Here is an 18,695-nt window from a genome sequence, read left to right on the forward strand (position 1 = left end):
AGGATAATTAGTTGTTGGGGATGGACAAGTTGATTAACCATTGATTTGAATTGTGTGTGAGAACATGGATATAAAGAGACAGTTTCGACATCAGTGTCTTTTTCCTCCTTCTTGCTGTGGAGAAATTCCACCATCGCTCAGCGTTAAAATGCAGATGCCGTCGAAGAAATGTTACTGGTGAAAATAAATCCTGACAGGAAATACCCACAATTCATTGAATACCTACAACAAATTCACTCTAAATTAAAAAAAGGAGGTTTAGCCTCTGCAGACTTTCACGTCATGCCTTGTTTGTTTCACAAAGATTCTGCAAAGTCTCTTTCAAATTAGGGTTTTGAGTTTTCCTAATAGACTGAACATAAAAATTAATGTAGAGTCTTTTTTATGAAAAGGGAGACCCAGGAATTAAGCTGGAAGTCTCAGAACAACTCCCTTTTCCTGAAGACTTAATTGCCTCAATAGTTTCAGGTGATGTCAATTGTGTAAATTATGTTCCCACATAGAGAAAAATAGATGATGAAGAGGACACCAGTGTCCAATATGGGCCTGATTACAGGTGACGTCCAGGTGACGAAGTTTCGAAGTTGGTCAAGCCACCGGAAAATTTGCAAATCTTGAGGCTTCAGAAACAAGAGAAAGACTGCATCCATTTTCATGTCGAGTCTACATGTTTTTGCTCACAAGTCTGAGACTGACCCAGCTACATTTGGTCTGCATTATTTAACATTATGTGCTCATGGGATGAAACCATTCATATTTTTGTATCCATCCACTCCCTCAAATTTCTCTTCAACCAAAACCAAACAACAACACTGAGTCTTCAGTCTGCATTCAACGAGTAATTAATACCTCGCAAGCCTTTATCATTTGCTTCCTCGCAGATAGCTGTGAGCTTGAAATAAAAAGAGGGAATCAGCTGGAAGGGGCTTTCTTTTTTACCTTTCAAGTAGTCCTGGGCCGCTAAAGCATGTTTGGAGCTGATAAGAAGGCCAGTTCCTGCCTCATGAGAAATGGATTTAATTATTCAGCTCTGCTCTTCTTCTCCGTCTTAAACAATGGGGAACTACTTTTTTGTGGCTCCTTACTCTCTTTAAAACCCTCCCCTCACAACAACTCTGACGCAATCAGGTGCATCACGGACATGTTTGGAAACTCTTCTTGCCACGTTTGCCCCACAAATCAAACTACTCACCTGCGGGTAAAACTGGACCCATGTCAAGAGAGAGTCGGGATTGCACAATCAATAAAGCGTCTAGAAATGGTGCAAAAAATGCATGAGAAGTATAATGCATAGATCAATATGTGCTATATCATTCAGTGGATACACCATTTATATCAGTAATAAATATGTACATTCAAATAAACTGGCAAGTTTTCCAAATAATCGAGATTGCACTGTGTACTTCCCTTGGCTCCTTTACAGTAGAACGTTCGACTTACACTGATATTTAAGATCAATTCAGCGATTTGTTCTGGTTCGGGTTTGTGGGACAGTGAATTTGGTGAGGGGTGGTCCCCGTGTTTCCAGATTAGCTTCTCTCTTCATGCCATCATCGCCGAGACCACCACCACTGCCTGTATGCAAAAGTATCCCAAAAATTATATGTATCATGCATAACAAGTTACACTGATGATCCATTTCCAAAGCCTTTTTTTAATGTTCCTCAGCCTCAGGGTTGTACATTATCTCCTCTGTGCTCTACCTGGAGTTACTTGTCTCAGCCAGCCTGTTGTTCATGATACCGAGAGCACCGACACCCCCAGAGAAACCATTGTGGCGTGAGCTGCCACACACAGTTCTGGGGTATCCATTAGCTGATTCAGACAGCTGCTTCTGCATGATGGCCAGTGACACTTTGTTAGATGCTGCCAGGTCTTTCATAGAGATCATCTCCCCTGATAGTCTGCGTCCCTCAGTGTCACTATCACAAGGTCCTTCAGAGTCGGGCGGGTGGCCAATTCGACTCTGGCGCCCCTTGGAGCCCGGTCGGATGGCATTGCGTCGGCCCAGGAAGGTGTGGGCTTTATTGCAACGCTGGCAAAACAAGCAGCTCATTTTCTCCAGGATCCAGTTGAGCACCTGCTTGATGACAATGGAGATGACGTTGAAGAGCGAGTAGATGCAGCACACACCCATAAGCATGAAGAAGAAGTTGGCCACCCTGTACAGGCTTTGGTATTCATAATCTGCGCTCTGACTGCTGACAAAGTCCCCAAAGCCGATGGTGCTGAAGGTGACGAAGCAGAAGTAGAGGGAATCCAAATATGCCCACCCTTCCACAGGGGTGTACATGGCCGACGCACAGCAGGAGATAGTGATGGCTGACAGGCCAAGAATCAGCATCACATGGTACACAGAGGGCTTCCAGCCAGGGATGGAGTAGGCCGAGAAGTCATGGCGGATTCCTGGAGGAAGCAGACCACTGTTCCGGATTCTTCGCTCCCTCACAGCCTTCATCACCACAGCCAGCAGTGTGATGATGCGCTCCAGGAAAAGGTTAAAGAAGAGGATGGTGGCGGCGCAGCCCACAAGCCCATAAAAGATCAGGAACACTTTGCCTGCAACGGTCACAGGTGTCGTCATCCCAAAACCTGCAAAGACAGGGAAACAATGTCTGTTAATCCTCTAAGTGAGGCTAAAAAACGGATTTTCAGCTACCTGATTTCTTCACTTTTCTAAAGAGATCTTACTGCAATAAGGGAAGTGGTGCATTAGAGCGAAAACGACCTCAAAGTCTAATTGAGTGTTTCAAACGCTGCTTAAATCTTATTATGTAAACATCGGTGCCAGTAATGGAAATGATGTAAAAGCAGGTTTGAGTGAAGAACATACAAGTGGTGTGCAGAGAAATTTGGTTGGTTGAAAAAGCAAGTCTTTAATCAATGAAGTCAAAGTTGAGTCATTTGTTAGTGATTTTCAAGTGCTTAAATTTGTAACTCAGCTCCCACCTCTGATATTTTCCATTGTGTAAAACATCTGGTTTGTGCCGCATATGGTAAAGCTGCAGTGCGTAACTTTTGTGACTTGATGCAATTAATTTGTCTCTGTTTGGTCCTTCATCTAAAAAAAAAACCTAACCCGACGAGCAGTAGAATTCACCACTGTGGGTTTTTTGTATTTTCAGTAATTCTTCCCCCTGTTTGCTGCCGTCTCCTTTTATTAGCACAATTGCCTCCATCTGTCCTAAATCGCTTCCTGTTGGCAGAGCGGGAACGTTGCCTATAACAACATGAGATAACAGACATTTGTTTGTATGTAAAAGTCACACATTACAGCTTTAATATGCAGTATTAATTATGGCATTAATTGCTGTGGGTGGGCCTGTAAAATCAAGGACACTGGCTTTGTATCGAGGTGATGAGAATATCTCTCTGTGTGTCTGTGTGGTTAGGCTTCCTGCTATTTTCTGATTTCTTGGTCAATTAGACAGAATGTTCAAGCTGGGGCAAGGACGAGGGGGGAGGGGGGGCGGAGAGGATGTTTGTAGATTCAGTTGCATTTTGAATTGGCACTTTAGTCTTTAAGAGGATGTCACAGGTGCAGCTTGTAAAGTCTCCCAGCACTTAAACAGCAATACCTACAATTACCACCAAAGATGTGCATTGAATGTCGATGGCCATGATCCCAATGAAACAACAGTATAATAATGATGAATAAGTCTTTTGGAGAAACAGACAAGTTGACCCTGCTGACTGACAAACCAATAATGTTGTCCTTTGCTATTACTTTCATTTTGTGAGCGTTCTGATTCCCCCCGGGGACAATTCGTTTGAATCTCATTCCAGGTCGGATAACACCGGTTTATGGCACAATTGATTATAGCTGCACTAATCATTAATGTTTTAATCTGAATCATGTAATTGCACTTTACTTACTGTACACATCTGATTGTTTGTTCATGTAGGTTAAATAAATCACTTTAATCTGTGTGCAACCTGCCTCTCTGTCACCAGCCTTGAGCCTTGTTCACACACCTACTAATGTCCGATTTTTCGTGTGCAGTATTTGTGTGCACACTGCATGGTTATTTGTTTGCACGCAGGCGGTTCCTGTACTTCTTCACACACAAACACACACTCAAACCCAATCACAATGTCGCGCAACAAATAAAACGGCGCTGAGAGATCAACTAGTTCACTTCCAGGCCAAGGTTAATTGATTCTTTCACCGTGACTATCCTCCATCTGATTCTCCTCTGGGCAGCGCTTTTACCTCGTTTACCGCGAGCCTGTCTGTAACCATTCTTGTCAGGCAATAAATGACATCAATATCTCGCCAATACTTCTTTTTATGATACTCAGAATGGCTTTTTTGACCTTATCTTGCACACTCAAAACCACTCTCATGTGGCTTTGCTGTTGACATGCCGGGTCATTTAGATCAACAATGACTGATACAGATTGTTTTTTAGAGACAAGAGGAAATATAAACCCACATGTAAACATACCTCTTGGCCTCTCTCTAACACACACACACACACACACACACGTGTTTGCGCTTCATTCATACTGAGGACACACATAGACCTAATAAATTCCCTAGCCCCGTACCATTACCTTAACCATCACAACCCACACTAACCTTTGCCCTTAACCCTGACAAAGCACTTTAAAGATGTGAGGATTTGGTCCTCACACACACACACACACACACAGTAAGAGAGAGGGAGATGTTTTCCACATTACAACAGACAGTGAATCACCTGGTGTTGTCAAAGACAGTGACACAGACAGTCGGTTCAGTAACATACAGAGAGACATCATTGACTAAGAGAAAGGTGAGGGGCAGTCATTATCCAAATTAAGCCCTTGAATGAGACCCTATTTTTCCAGCTCCAGCGTAATTAATTAGCAGTCCAAGACTCCCTTCACTCGACTGATTCAAAGGGAAACAGATTACATCTTTTCAGCGCAGACAGAGACGGTCCTCTGCACCGTCTCTCATTACCAAGTAAATTACCTATGAGAGGAGAAGGCACCAGGCATCGATTCAGAGTAGCATTTCAGGGCCATTACTCCAGACCACTGTGTCAAGATGCATTAGGGGAAATAGAACAATAATAGAAAGCAAAGGACGGGCAAGCTGAAACATAAGACGCAAACGGTGAGTGACTTTTTTTTCACAAGGACTTCAATGGCGCTTAGAATAAAAATGGTAGGGTGTAACTGTCAAATGTCTGTTAGATTCAAACAATGAGTCAGTGAGTTGACACAATGCTGATTAAGACTATCAGCTCCACACGACTCTCTGTTTCTCAGTAAAGTGGTGCTTTGATTGACATTCCTGTGCTGCACACAGGAAGCGATTGGTTATATAATAAAAACAGACAGAGGCGACAGCGACGTTGTGCTAGTAAAGTTAGATGATTGTGTGACTGAAAACACAAAGCTCCGATGAAAAGTTTCCCCGTCATTAAGCAGGTTGACAGAATACACGTTTCTTGTACCCCTGCACTGCTGCTGTATACACACAAATGCTCCCTCAGTCAGGTCTGATAGTATTGCTTGACATAATGTTGCATTGGTTCTCTTCACAAATACCAAACAGAGACAGAACAATGAGATCGACAGCGACAGAAGTAACCGATGCTGAACAATGACCTTGCTGCTGACCCCCGTGAGCACTTTAATCCCTCCACTCTGCCCAAACCTGAATGAGACACTAACAGCACAACACGTCATGGCAGGACATCATATGCTAATCCAATCCAATCAAAGCCCAGGGAGAATATTTTTCCATTAGCATTAAATATGCCCAATTCAACATTGAAAATGATGTTATTTTCTAATGGGTAATGATGTTTGCACACACGCACACAGAGATCCAACCAGGAGGAAAGTGACTGAAATGGTGCAATTAGTATCCATTTATTATCATTTGACAGTTTTAAGTGATGAAGGAGATGTTGTGATTGTTATCAGACTGTGGGAAATGAAATGGAGGGAAATACCTAAAGAGGCTGTCAGTGAATGTGGTAACATCGCTTTTCAGGTCGACTTTTATCACCGGAGTCTAAATCACATGTTGGAAAGATCAATCGCTGAGTTGACACAATTCCGACTGAAAAGCTCTCATTACAGACCAGTATCAGTTTACAATGGCTCATTAAGGCATGTGGTAAATCCAGGACCCAAACACCACAAATGACCAAAAAGGGTTTCTAATAGAAGTATTGATGGACTCCGTGAATGCTCTACATTTTATTTCCTACACTTAGAAGACTACTGGCCTCTAAACAGTAATCAGTCATCAAATTTTACCCCAAAGAGCCACTCTGAATGAAGAACTGCACGACAATCTATGACAATCTCAACAGGTTTTCCATTATCTGGAGTGTGTAGCAATACAAAGCTGCTAAAAGCAGCTGTTAAACCGTCAAACGTGTTCTGCTCCAACTCTCCTCACCTCAGGGAGTGAAACCCCAATGTTCCCGAGCAAGAAACTAAATTGGGCTGTAATCGCTATCGTTTGCATTTCAAAACAATGCAGCAGAATATAAGTATACACCATTATAAAAGAGAGCGTTAATCATTACAGAATTACAGGGGATTCTACGATGGTGCTTAAGGTTAAGCGGCAATACTTTATTCCCTGTAATTGTCGGAAGACGACACGAAAAGACAATATTTAAACGCATTCTCATTACTTCTCGTTGACTCGGAACCTTCGAGTCCTCTGGTTCCCACCGGGCGGTGATCAACCGTAAAACCTCACCCGCTGATTTTTCTGAAACTAGAATAAACCATATAAGGAAAAGTGGGGCCAGACCAGGAGCTTGTCCTCTGCATATCCAGTGAAAGAGAAAGATGTGTACAATCCATCAAGAAGGGATTTAAATACACATACTACTGGTTTAAGATTCTAAGGGTGTGTCCATTATGGTTCCACTATCATGTTACAATAACAAAGATGCTATAATAAAAACTTCATTGCAAATGAATAAATCAACTGACTGTGGTGGAAAAGAAGTCACTTCCTCCTCAGCACCAGGGAACATTTTAGAGTCTTTCATCTTATCGTTTCTTCGTTTTCTGACCTATTGATTCTGTGCATTGATTTCTGACTGATTGAAAAGGCGTATTGATTCACTGTAGCTGCAGAGACAGACTGTGACAAGGCCAAACATTGCAAGAAAAAAAAGCTGAGCACATTACAGATTCACGCATGAAGTCCGTATTAAGAGTTCTGCTGATAATTGAGAGAATATACAAGCCATCAGAGTTAATCTGCACGCTCCTCCGAACTGTACATTACAGCCAAAATACACAAAAGAGCAATTTCAATTGGGCCAAAGCTGCTAATGAATATCCACATAAGAATAAGGGGTATCTAATAACACTCACACTCATGTTTCTGTGTTTGAACGAAGGATATGCATCAATACATTCATTTGTCAAGGAAAATAGCATGGAGTCTGAAGGTTAATGCTTGTCACAGAGGACAACACCCTCCCCGTCCCCACATACAGCTCTCCGGTGTCCAAAAAATGGACCAGAGGGCTCATTATGGGGAATGCTCTGCAAACCAAAATAAATAAATAAATAAATCTATTGCCCCCCAATGTCCCCAATTAATAGTCTTGAAAACAAGCTTCCAGTCAGCTGCTTCCCTCCATAGGGAATAGTTTCGAACGGTCTGATAAGAGCAATAGCAGGGAAATGTCACATATGCCTGTCCCTCTGATGACTGTGTTTCCGAGATGAACAGGAAACCATTAGTCACGGCACGGCGTTGCAGGGGTCTGCAGAGAGGACAGAGGGCTGAGGAAGTAGCGGCGCGGACAGACCTCGAGATTTCATCCGCACACCATCTGCTGGGACGCTGTCGGGATTATTGGCCAAATGGGTGGTAATGGGAACACTCACAACACGTGTATGCTGAGATTTAAGACGGCAGTATAGGTCAGATACATGCCAAGATTTACTAAAACAAAGGCTGTAAAATATTAATGCAACACCCAAAGCCTTAACGGGGCCCTAAAGGACACAGTCCACCCACACACACACACACACACACACACAATACAATTACATTAATGGTAAAGCATTCTGTGCGTCAAGGGCTTGATAATGAGTGTTTTACTCTACACATGTCTGTGCAATAATTAGGAATAATGGACTGTGGTGATCATAATGAAATATGCAGCGTTAAGTCACTAAAGCTGGTCAATAGATATAAATTATAAGAGTGGGAGCTCACTGCTAAACTTAATAATGTAGCACTAACCAAGTCAGTGAAGCACAGTATGAAATATTTTTTTTGCTCTGTTTAGCTTAGTCTTGTCTGAATCCAGTCTTGTGTTTCAAGTTATATCTTACCACTTTATTCCTTGGCAGCGAGAGCCAGGGGAATTAATGACTTTGCCGTCATCCATATTGATTTGCTGACAAAAAATAATATGTACTGCACTGATTTTTGGACTCGTGCCAAACGCTTTTTTTTTTCCCTCTTTCTTTCTTACGTTTTCGAGATCATATATCGTAAGAGTGAAACAACGCAGAGTATCTGCTACTGTGCACTTGCACCGAGGAGATAAGACAGGGGGTTAAATAGGCAAAATTAAAATGAAGGGTCATGTGGCTTCATTGTTCGTCTGCAAATGGGAACAGAGATTTCGTCCTTTCATTTGAGTGAGTCATTCTCTCGTCAGAATAATAGCTTCTCCCTGATGGATCTGAAGGCTACGTCCTTGTGTTTCCTATCGTGTACTGTGTGCGCAGTCAATGTTTGAATAAAAGCTTAGCTACACAAAGCCCTCTTGTATTATTCCCCAAAGCAAACACACCTGTTCAGGTGGAGCGTTCGAAACACTAACGCCCTCAGGTCACTGTGATAAGCCACCATGTTCATCATAATGGATAATACCAATTGTGGCGCTTGTGTAGTGTCACGGTGACGCTACATTAACTGTGTGTCTTTCGTTGCTGCTTAGGCTTCACATGAGAACAGTGAGATCAAATGTTAGCAGGAAGTGAATGCTTGAGGTTTGGCAGACCTTCGATTTAATGGTTTTTCATTACGGGCAAATGATGTAAAAGCATGAGTCCCTGAAATCCAAGGCAGTGCAAACGGCCGATTCCTGTCAGGGCCTGACTGCTACGTCAAAGTGACAGCTGCAATAATGAGCTCAAATCAGAGAAACCACAGCTTTATACCTCACCCAAATGACGAGGCAATGCTCTGCTGCTCACAATTAGATTATATTCTGCTTTCTATGAACTCAAAGTGGCCAATTTGTGTGAGATTGTGACTCTGCCAGAGGCAGTCAGTCCTGGAGGTAGTGGGATAATCTATGAATGCTGGCATTAGGACAACACGCCTCGTTTGATCCTGGTATTTTCCAGGGATACCAGTGGATTCACTGAGCGGCTCACATGGTTTGACTGATTCGCTTCTCTGGATTTTCTTTACAGAACCCATATGAATCCACTCACCATGAGAACGTACTAAGTGTGGCTAACACTAGTTGACAAATTCAGGATACGATCAGACTGAATCGCACCTTTGTGCATAAATCCATCATCAAAACCAAATGAAAATCTTAAAACAAGGACAAGTAAGTGGTTAATTGCAGTTGTTTATTGTCATTGTCAGCCACTTTACCCTCCACATCAGTGTGGCAGGAGGTGCTGGAGCCAATCCCAGCTGACGTAAGGTGAAAGGAGGGTTCACACCCTGGACAGCACACAGAGACGAACAACCAGTCACTCTCACACTCACACCTATGGAGAATTTAGAGTGTCCAATTAATCTCTGCATGTTTTTGGACACCCGGGTACCAGCAGAAATCTCACGTACACATGTGAGAACATGCAAACCCGGATTAATTGTATTGTGTGGTCAATCGTAACGTGAATTGTTGGATTGCATGATTCCATAATTCTCTGGTGGTACTTGGAGGAAAATCAGAAATACTGTTTTAATGTATATAACAGGGTATGTGTTGTGAGTGGAGCTGAGTAATTTTGACCCGAGTGAAAATTAAACAACTAACAGAATCACCTTATCTCTCGCTCCATCCTAATCTAATTTCACTACACCAGTGTGTGAAGTATATCTGAGGAAGAGGAGAGAGCAAATTATCTTATTGGGAATAAATCTGCCTCCTTTGCTCGGCCTGTTTACACCATGGTATTTTAACGCTGGCAATACTGGTGTTATTTTGAGAACTCAATATTTTCTCAGGTGTAATTATAGTAGTTTTTATATCTTTCTTATCTCATATTCTTTGGGTAACATTGCACATGCAGCTGCTATGGCGAACTGTTGCGAGACAAAAACGTATATATTTGTCTAACAATTACAGGATGTCTCATACAGTATCTCGTATGAGGATCAGATGTGCACTTTCATCTGATTCAAACAGATGATATGAAAAAAATTAACGTGAGTGGCTCAGAGTACATGTAATTTGTCTTCATAATAGACTTATGCCGTGTTTCCACTACATTTTCCCAGCTTGCCTCTCCTCTACACGGTTTGGTTGGTTTTTCCATTACAATATAGTACCTCCGCAACGTGGGCGGAGTCACCACAGCACGGCTGCATGAAACTGAAACATAACTTTGCACACACACACACACTAGTGACTTGTAAAGCAGTTGTTTTCGGTGTAACTCAATCATTAGACTCAGTTAATTAAAAAGATTTGTTACTTCCTGCATGACTGCAGCACAGACTCCGTCTGACACAGTCACTGATCCGAAATACAGCGGCAGTGTTTGTGATGCGGCTCGCTAAACACACCCGACTCCTCTGTTAAATATAGAGATCAAGTGAGTCGAATAGCGCTAGTGGAAAAGGGGCTTAACTGTAACTGTATATATAAAAATGCACCATCCATGGTGTGTATTCTAATAACGATTCAAGGTCACAGTCAAAGTTTTATATCTGAAAATATGTCTCACAATTGCAGTGTGTTTGCATTTAGCCATTTGAAAGAAGCACAGTCACGACACAGCGCCGCTCTTTCTCCTTCATACAAAGAGACAGATGGACGGCTGTCAAATCATGCTGTTTGCTCTCGTGTTATTAACACAGATAACTATTTACATCCATGATCCCAAGACGTGGATACATGTGGAGAAGTGCAATCGTTACGCAGACTCTCTGCAGCAGGGTGACATTTTGCCAAGTGTGTGTCCGACTTTACCGCATCAAAGGTTTGCGAAGCGGCCAAATGTTTCCAGAGGAACTTTTCTGCTTATGGAGAAAGTTTCGAGTCTTATAGCTGCAAGTCAGCATGGACACCAGCACCAATGCAAATCATGTTGGCCGGCAAAACTGATGATGATCAAATTATGAACACCAGGATAAAGTTTCTTGAACGATTGTTCAAATCAAATTAGCCCTGATGAGAAGTGCAAAGAGCACACATAGTTTATCCTCTCTTTGCTTTGCCAGTACAAAGAGCCGAATCAGTGAAATGCTAATCAGTTTGAGCAGAAGGATGTTCGGAAAATCTGCTGTGTCCTCTGAAATGAACTTGGCATCACTTGGTCGTGATGGGTTGAGTCTGTGAGTTACTGTATGTAGGTGATTACACGGCTTATCAAGACAGGGCAGATTTATGACCTGCTGTGACAGAGTACAGGCGTTGGAGGGGTTACAGGGTGACACCTACACACACACACACACTCATCCCATGAAAATATTAACCAATGCAGCTAAACCGAAAAAAAAAAGAATCAAACGAAGGCCATCATACACTTTTGCTCCCATCCATCATTGTTGTGCTCAGCTTCTGGACCGACACAATCTATAGGGACCTTTCATGAAGCTAAAGGCAATCTGTTTTTAAATTTTTGACAGTGGCATTTTATCTGACTCTGTGCTTTTACTGAGAAAACCTGATGATATAAAGCGAGGAAGTCAAAAAAGGAAGCAGACATCGGGCCACACGGCTGGTGTAGTGGCCAGCACAAGAAGACAACCAGGTTTGCAACATGGTCGGAACAAGGACCTTTCTTTGGACCGTGCACACAGTCCAAAGACATGCACATTTGGGGATTAGGTAAATTGGCCACTCTAAATTGACAGTGTGAGTGGAGGGTTGTTTATCTCTATATGTGGCCCCGCCTATCGCCCTGTGTCAGCTGAGATTGGCACAGCACCTCCCACGACCCACATGTGGAGGATAAAGAGGTAGAAGATGGATGGAAGCAGCCATTAGGTAGAAAATAGAGTCACGATGACCTAATTACTCTATTAAGTGGTGTTCATTTAATTGTATGATGTACTGTTTGTGCAATACGACCGGCCTCTCTTTCACAATGACAACATAATTACACAAAGGCGTAACTGGAGATCAAAATGGCACAGGCGCAAAGTTAAACTTGAGATTGATGTGAAACAGGAGTCAGGCCTGTGTGGGACAGACTACAGACTAAACAGGAGGCTTGAGCAAGTCTGAAGCGTCGCCGCGCACTGATGAATCTGCTTTCACAGATTGTGAGCCGAATTCCCACCCACCATCTGAAAGCACATTCATAACATAAACAGTAGCAACAACACAGATGGTTCCGTCCCAACGTGGCAGCGGCGAGCGGTTGATCAAAATAAGAACACGACATCAAAACAAACACGCACTGCCTTCAGGAATCCACCTCAGTCTGTCATGTGACATTTCACGCAGCTTAAATGCCAAACGCACGCCTCGTCACGCTGAGGTAACTCTGTCTTCTAACCGTAGAGACACTTGAATTACAAGGCACAGTGTGAGGACAAATGTGCTTCGCAGTTCTCTTCCTGTCACATTGGCCGTGGTCAGACAAGCGTGTAATAGTCACACAAACCTTACAAGTAAGCCTCGGAAGCCGCATCAGCATTTTTTTTTTTAAATTGGCACAACAAGAAGAGCAGGATAACACCCACTAACCTATTAGGTGAAGCTGTTTACTCACACTACAGAATATCAATCGTGAGAGAGAGAGAGAGAGAGGACATGGGAAGACAGTTTTTCTATAACAAGCGCTCAGACACCTAGAGTTTACAAAATGCTCACCAAAGTATTTGTGGGATATCCAGTGATTACTTTTGGATCCCGATAACAGTGCAGTTATGTTTTAATAGTAACACTGCAACACCTGATACATACTGTGTCCTCTCTGGTCTATATATGTATATATATATATATATGTATATATATATATATATATATATATATATATATATATATATATATATATATATATATATACATATAAAAACTCATATTATTTACATATTTTACTGCAGCTCAGCTCTGCACAGCCACGGGTTTAACTCCACCCGACCTTTGACATTTCTCCACGTTTTGAAATGTGGCCTCATTTGTAGAGAAAACTTGAAAAGTGTTTGTTAAGCTGTCCTACTTTTCTTGTCTATCTTTGTGACTTGTCTGGGTGGGTGGACATGACTGTGATGGAGAAAGTCGCTGCAGTGGTTGCCAGGGGCAAGAAGAGACAGGACTGAGCCAGTATTCCCAAGAACAAATTGAATCTAAACCAGCAGTGGATTATTGCATTAAAAATTCAACAATTACTGCCCTCGGAGTGTCCCAGTCCGTCTCAACAAGTTAGAAGCCACCACTAAGTACACTTGATTCTCTTAGAAGAGTAGAAGCTGTGCTGAAATGAGACAATAGTTTTACAAAATGTCATTGCACCAGCTCTCAGTGAGACATGCAGGCCCAGAAACAGCCCCAGAGACGTGTCCTAATTGGCAGTCATCAGCTATCAATCAGCCTTGAGGTTTATAAATAGCGTCTGTTATTAATAGAAATTCTACTTATATAGCAGACTCTGTGCCCTTTTAATGGGCAGGCAAACAGTACGATATGTAGGGCAGGAAACCGACACCAAGAGATGGATGTTTACAAAAAAAGAAACTTTACAAACGTATGTGTCAACAGATGAAGAATCTCGTCTTGTTTTCCACAGCCTTGCCCGAGGCTCTGGGAGGCTGTGGATTTCTGTGGTTTGGATAAGGTCAACATGTTGTCGGGATATATGTGGATGTTTGACTTTGGCTTAAGTGGAACAAGATAATGGACTCTGAAATGGCACCTGCTCAATTCAAAGTCAGAGTTGAGTTTCCCCACTGTTCCAAGTCCAAGTACAATTCATGGAGGTTGGTTCTGAATCGAGTTTCCAAGATGGACTCTGATTCTCTACTTTTGCGTTTAAGTTTGTCCATGGTTCTCAAAATGTGGTACGTGTACCACCGGTGGTACGTGAGATTCCTCTGGAATCAGAAATACTGTTCTAGTATGTGACCAGAGTGGAGTGAATCTAACCTTGTCTCTCGCTCCATCTAAATCTAATTTCAATATTCCAGTGCCTGAAGGAGGATGATGAGAGAGGAAGAAATCTACCTGTAGCTGACTTTGCTCAGCCTGTTTACACCACTGTATTTAAACGTTGGCAATAATGGTGTTACTTTGAGTGCTCAATCTTTTCTCAGGTGGCACTTGATATAAAAAGTTTGAGAACTATGCTCGATAGTTTGAGCACAGACATTTGTCGTAGCTCTGAGAAGAATTCAGCGTTGTCTGTTTTGGCCAAGTACTCGATTATTGTGTTATTTAAGTTCTGTACTAGAAGAGTACAACAATTTTTTTGCAGTTCACTATACATCTGCATCATCGTGTCACAAAAGCGTCTCCTTTACATTAGGGCGATGTCATGCAAAGACCAACCCCAATCTATTGGTAAAACTCCGTCACAGCTGCTGTCACACTGCTCCCTCACCCGATTTCTTGCTACACCTATGTTGCCTCACACCGCTGCCACCGACAAAGCTTTATCGTCACCACCCCGGCCCTCCCCCTTACTAGATCAGTTTAAAATGTTATTCACATGCATGCACTTAGTTTCGTGCAGGATTTTTCTTTGCATTCTCTATAGGGCTTAATGCTGCTTAACCAATCCAGGGAGTGTCTGGCGAGCTAATTATATTTCCATTGTTTGCATAACTAGTTTAATATTGAATAAATAATAAGTTTCCCTGGCTGAATTCATCTTTTTTTGCAGTTTCAAGTGCACTGTCCATAGGTTTTACATATATTTCTTTTATAATTTTGGTCTATTAACTATTAATTTTTCCATTGTGATACCATGGGTTGCCAATAGAGCAAAAAGACATCTGATGTCACAAACATCTGCAACAATAAAGATTACAGCTGGACTTGAATCTCTATTCGATGCATAGGGTGCTCCTAATCTGCTTTATTGTTTGACGTGATGATGTATGTAGTCTTTAACGCTCTATTTAGATTAGTTTAGTGGAAGATATCTATAAACGGCTACATGGTAAACTGGTATTTTGAATTACTTAAATTCGTTTAATACGTCTCGTGCAAACTCTATTTTGAGAAAAAGCTTGAAGCACATGACTGTAGACCAGAGAAGAATCTTCTTGTCTGACATCCAAATTACATTGTGACACAAAAATATAGGTCCCCTTTAATTAAAAGTTGTGTTTTTCTGAGCTTTACTGGATAAACAACTGGATAAACAAGCGCTTCAAGTGGCAACAGCTTCGCTTTCATTTTTCAAAGTGATATTGGAGGCACATCAAGGGGAAAGAAGTGTCGCTGCTGATTTCGAGCCTCTGCCACAGCAGAGAGTCAGAGGTGGGAAGTGTTTTGGAGGAGTGTCTATAGAGCACGCAGGGGGATGCCGCTCTGAGAAAGAGTTGTGTGGGGAGGCCCACAGATCCCTTTGATATCACCTGCTCAAAAGCGTGCACAAAAGGCAGCACAGGAGCAGGAGGACTGGAGATGAAAGTGAGATGGAAATCCAGACAGAAATGCCATATCTCACAAAAAAAAGATAAATACAGTAGAGAGATCAACATCACCCTTTTCAGTTTAAATTATCTGCTTTGAAGGGAAAACTGCTGCTGCACGGCAAGCGTAGCACTGGAGGATTTCAAGACGCATGTACACAAACACGGTTGTTGTGGTTCGTCTCTGCGACTGGGTGTTTTTCTGCATCTGCATGAGAGAGAAGACGGTGGAAAAGCCTGTTAAGCTCTCCTGACATGTCTAAATTAAATGAACCTCTGACAGGTTCTCTGCTCACGCATCCAATTCTCTCTTTTCCTTATCACTCCCCTTCACACAGTTTTGAACATTCTTAATTGAAGCTGTTGTGAAGGGGTGAGTTCACCAGGCCATCATGCATGCAGTCCACCACATCAAGTGTTCCTGCGAGGGACAGTTGCTCTTTTCTGACCTATTGCACAGTAAATGTTAAATGAGGGGGAGCAGACGGGGGCCCTTGCATTGACATTCCTATTGGTTTGAATGGAAACGTGGCTATGAAAAAAAACAAAACATCCTGCACCCATGGGTGCTGTCCTATAGCCAAGGATGAGTGTGCCATTCCAAATGGCAGGCGAGTCAGATGTCGCCCACATTGCCAGAGTCCCTCACAGCCAAAATGTAACACATGACTGGAAAAAATGTTAATCTGTTATTCTGTGTGTAAGCCAGGGAGGGGAAGGCAGCCCAAAGGGATGGCATGCATTTGACGCCTAGACTGTCAGACTGATGATTTTTGACAGACAGAAACCACATTTCAGTGTGATATGGACAGTATGATCTTATCTCATCTTCTCTTCTATTATCTGATATATAAAACATGGATGTGACATCAATAGCTCAGATGCCTTACAACTGGAAAGTAGAGTTCTTTTTTTGTATTGATATGTGCTTATGTAAGGCAACTCGTTTTTCAACAAGTTTACACAAGACATGACACAGTCCAGAGAGAAATCAGGGAAATTCAGCATAGTATCACCCACCTATAGTCGACACAACAGTTCCAACAAAATAAAAAGCCCCTGTAAAATCCCATCGTGGCCTCAGGGCATCAGCCCGGATCCCAGCGGCGATGGCAGCCTCGTACTCCCGCAGGAAGGAGTTGAGGTCCTGCAGGCTGATGTTGAACGTCTCACTGAAGTTGTGGAGCGTCCCGTTCCAGCGGCCGTGAGCCCGTAGCTCCGAGGGCCTCTCTATGGCCGAGAAGACCGCAGCGCCGCACAGCAGGTACAGGATGATGAGGAGGGCGAGCAGCACGAAGCGGCCGTTGTCCTCGTTGAGGTGCAGGGAGCGGCAGCCTTGCAATCGCAGGGCAGGCATCATCCAAATTTCAGCACCACGCGCGCGTCGGACAGCGACAAGCTCCACATCAGAGGCGACATTCACTCGCGTGCAGGTTCTCTCCTCTGAAGTCACTGTCCCGCTGCCTCACTGCACTTCTAACCCACAGGCAACATTTCCACTGCTACTCATGCAGCCCCTGCGCCACGTTGTCTCATTGTAGTTGTTGAAGTGGTGGCAAAAACACTCCACTTGTGGCTGTGAAGTATGCAGAGTTTAGGGCAAAAGCAGTGCTCATCATACATGCATTCTCTCTCAGTTGTGCCACTGCAGCTGGTGTGGACTGCAGCTTGAATCCAGCCAGACGCGCTCCTTTTGTGCAAATGCAAGCAGTACAGTTGTATTATCCTCTGGGTCTCCTGCACCAAAATGCCTCTCCGCAAAAACCACGATGACGCTCTGGATTCTACATGAGTCGCAGAAGAAGCCTCCTGTCTTACATAAAGTCATTTATCCTTTTGGCTTTCCTTGTGCTGCATGGACGAGAGTCGAGTTTCGTGTGATCGTTGCACCTATAGTATATGATGGCGAAAAAAAAACCTTTGCTGCAAATCAGGACATAGTGAGGGAAAAGACATAAGGAGAAAGGAAAAGTATCCCCGCGCGTCTTCAGCTGAGGTAATCCTCAGAAAAACTGAGGATTTACATTTTCACTGCAGCCGTGCTTCATTGTGTCATGCGCACTGAGGAATACTCCACTCACTGGAAACCAGCAGCACAGACGAAGTGCTGAGCAGGAAGAAAAAAAAGTTTATCAGGAAAAGCAACAATGAAAAATAGAATAAAAAGAAAATAAAATACACTTGTTGCAGGTCATTTTGATTCTGAAATTTAATTTTGCATAGACTGGTGAGCAATCACAGTTTTTACAATTTAGGTTATCTCCACTGTAGCCATCATTGATGTAGTTTTGCTTCCATTAAAAAGCATGTACTGACTTAGAGGCAAACACAAAACCATATTCAGTTCAGAGATTCTGACTAAATCAATGGAGACCTGCTGTTGATCCATGAAAATAACCATAAAAATATCGACTGAAGCTCCAAAAGCAACAATTATCCACCCGACGTGGAAAGACTGACCCTGTTGTAAATGTCAGAGGTGATGTTTAACTGACATAAACCCAAACAGAACCGCCTTTAAGCACTGTATCATGATTGACGAAGATAACAGTGCCAAAACTAATGGAAATAGAAGAAAAACAAAAACCTGTTACCATGTTTTCCACAGAGTAACTTTGAAGGAAAATGTCATAACCTAAAACAGTGTGCTTAGAAATTCGAATCAATATCGCTACCATATGTTGATGCTGCTTTCTGATCTCGCTAACTGGATTACAAATTGCAAATTAAGGCAGGCGGCAGAGCAAGGACACGCTCAGCACATCAGCACACGTCTTTGTCAATTCTAATCATTACCTCAAAACATAAAAAACGCACAGAACACAGATGTAAATAGGGGAAGACAACAATGTGACACAACGTCATACCATGAATTATATTACATCATTAAATCTGTGGGTTAAAACAGGCTTATATTATACACGGT

The 18,695-nt window shown here is 42.6% G+C and overlaps 1 protein-coding gene across 1 annotated transcript; it reads right to left on the reverse strand.

Moving 5' to 3' along the window:
• Positions 1–574: 574 nt before the first annotated feature.
• kcnk12 (potassium channel, subfamily K, member 12) lies at positions 575–17,639 on the reverse strand. Its single transcript, XM_044045272.1, has 2 exons — positions 16,790–17,639; positions 575–2,592 (listed from the first exon to the last, which is right to left on the reverse strand). The coding sequence occupies exons 1-2, from the start codon at positions 17,127–17,129 to the stop codon at positions 1,700–1,702; spliced, it is 1,233 nt and encodes a 410-aa protein (XP_043901207.1). The 5' UTR covers positions 17,130–17,639; the 3' UTR covers positions 575–1,699.
• Positions 17,640–18,695: the final 1,056 nt, after the last annotated feature.

The sequence above is a fragment of the Solea senegalensis genome, linkage group LG15 (assembly GCF_019176455.1).
Source record: "Solea senegalensis isolate Sse05_10M linkage group LG15, IFAPA_SoseM_1, whole genome shotgun sequence".
NCBI lineage: Eukaryota > Metazoa > Chordata > Actinopteri > Pleuronectiformes > Soleidae > Solea > Solea senegalensis.

Bases quoted from the DNA above. Each gene is read 5' to 3' on its own strand.
- kcnk12 (XM_044045272.1), bottom strand. From the start codon at position 17,129: ATGATGCCTGCCCTGCGATTGCAAGGCTGCCGCTCCCTGCACCTCAAC. The intron at 2,593-16,789 runs GTGGGTGATACT...CTGTCTTTGCAG, and splicing joins AACTGTTGTGTCGACTATAG to GTTTTGGGATGACGACACCT.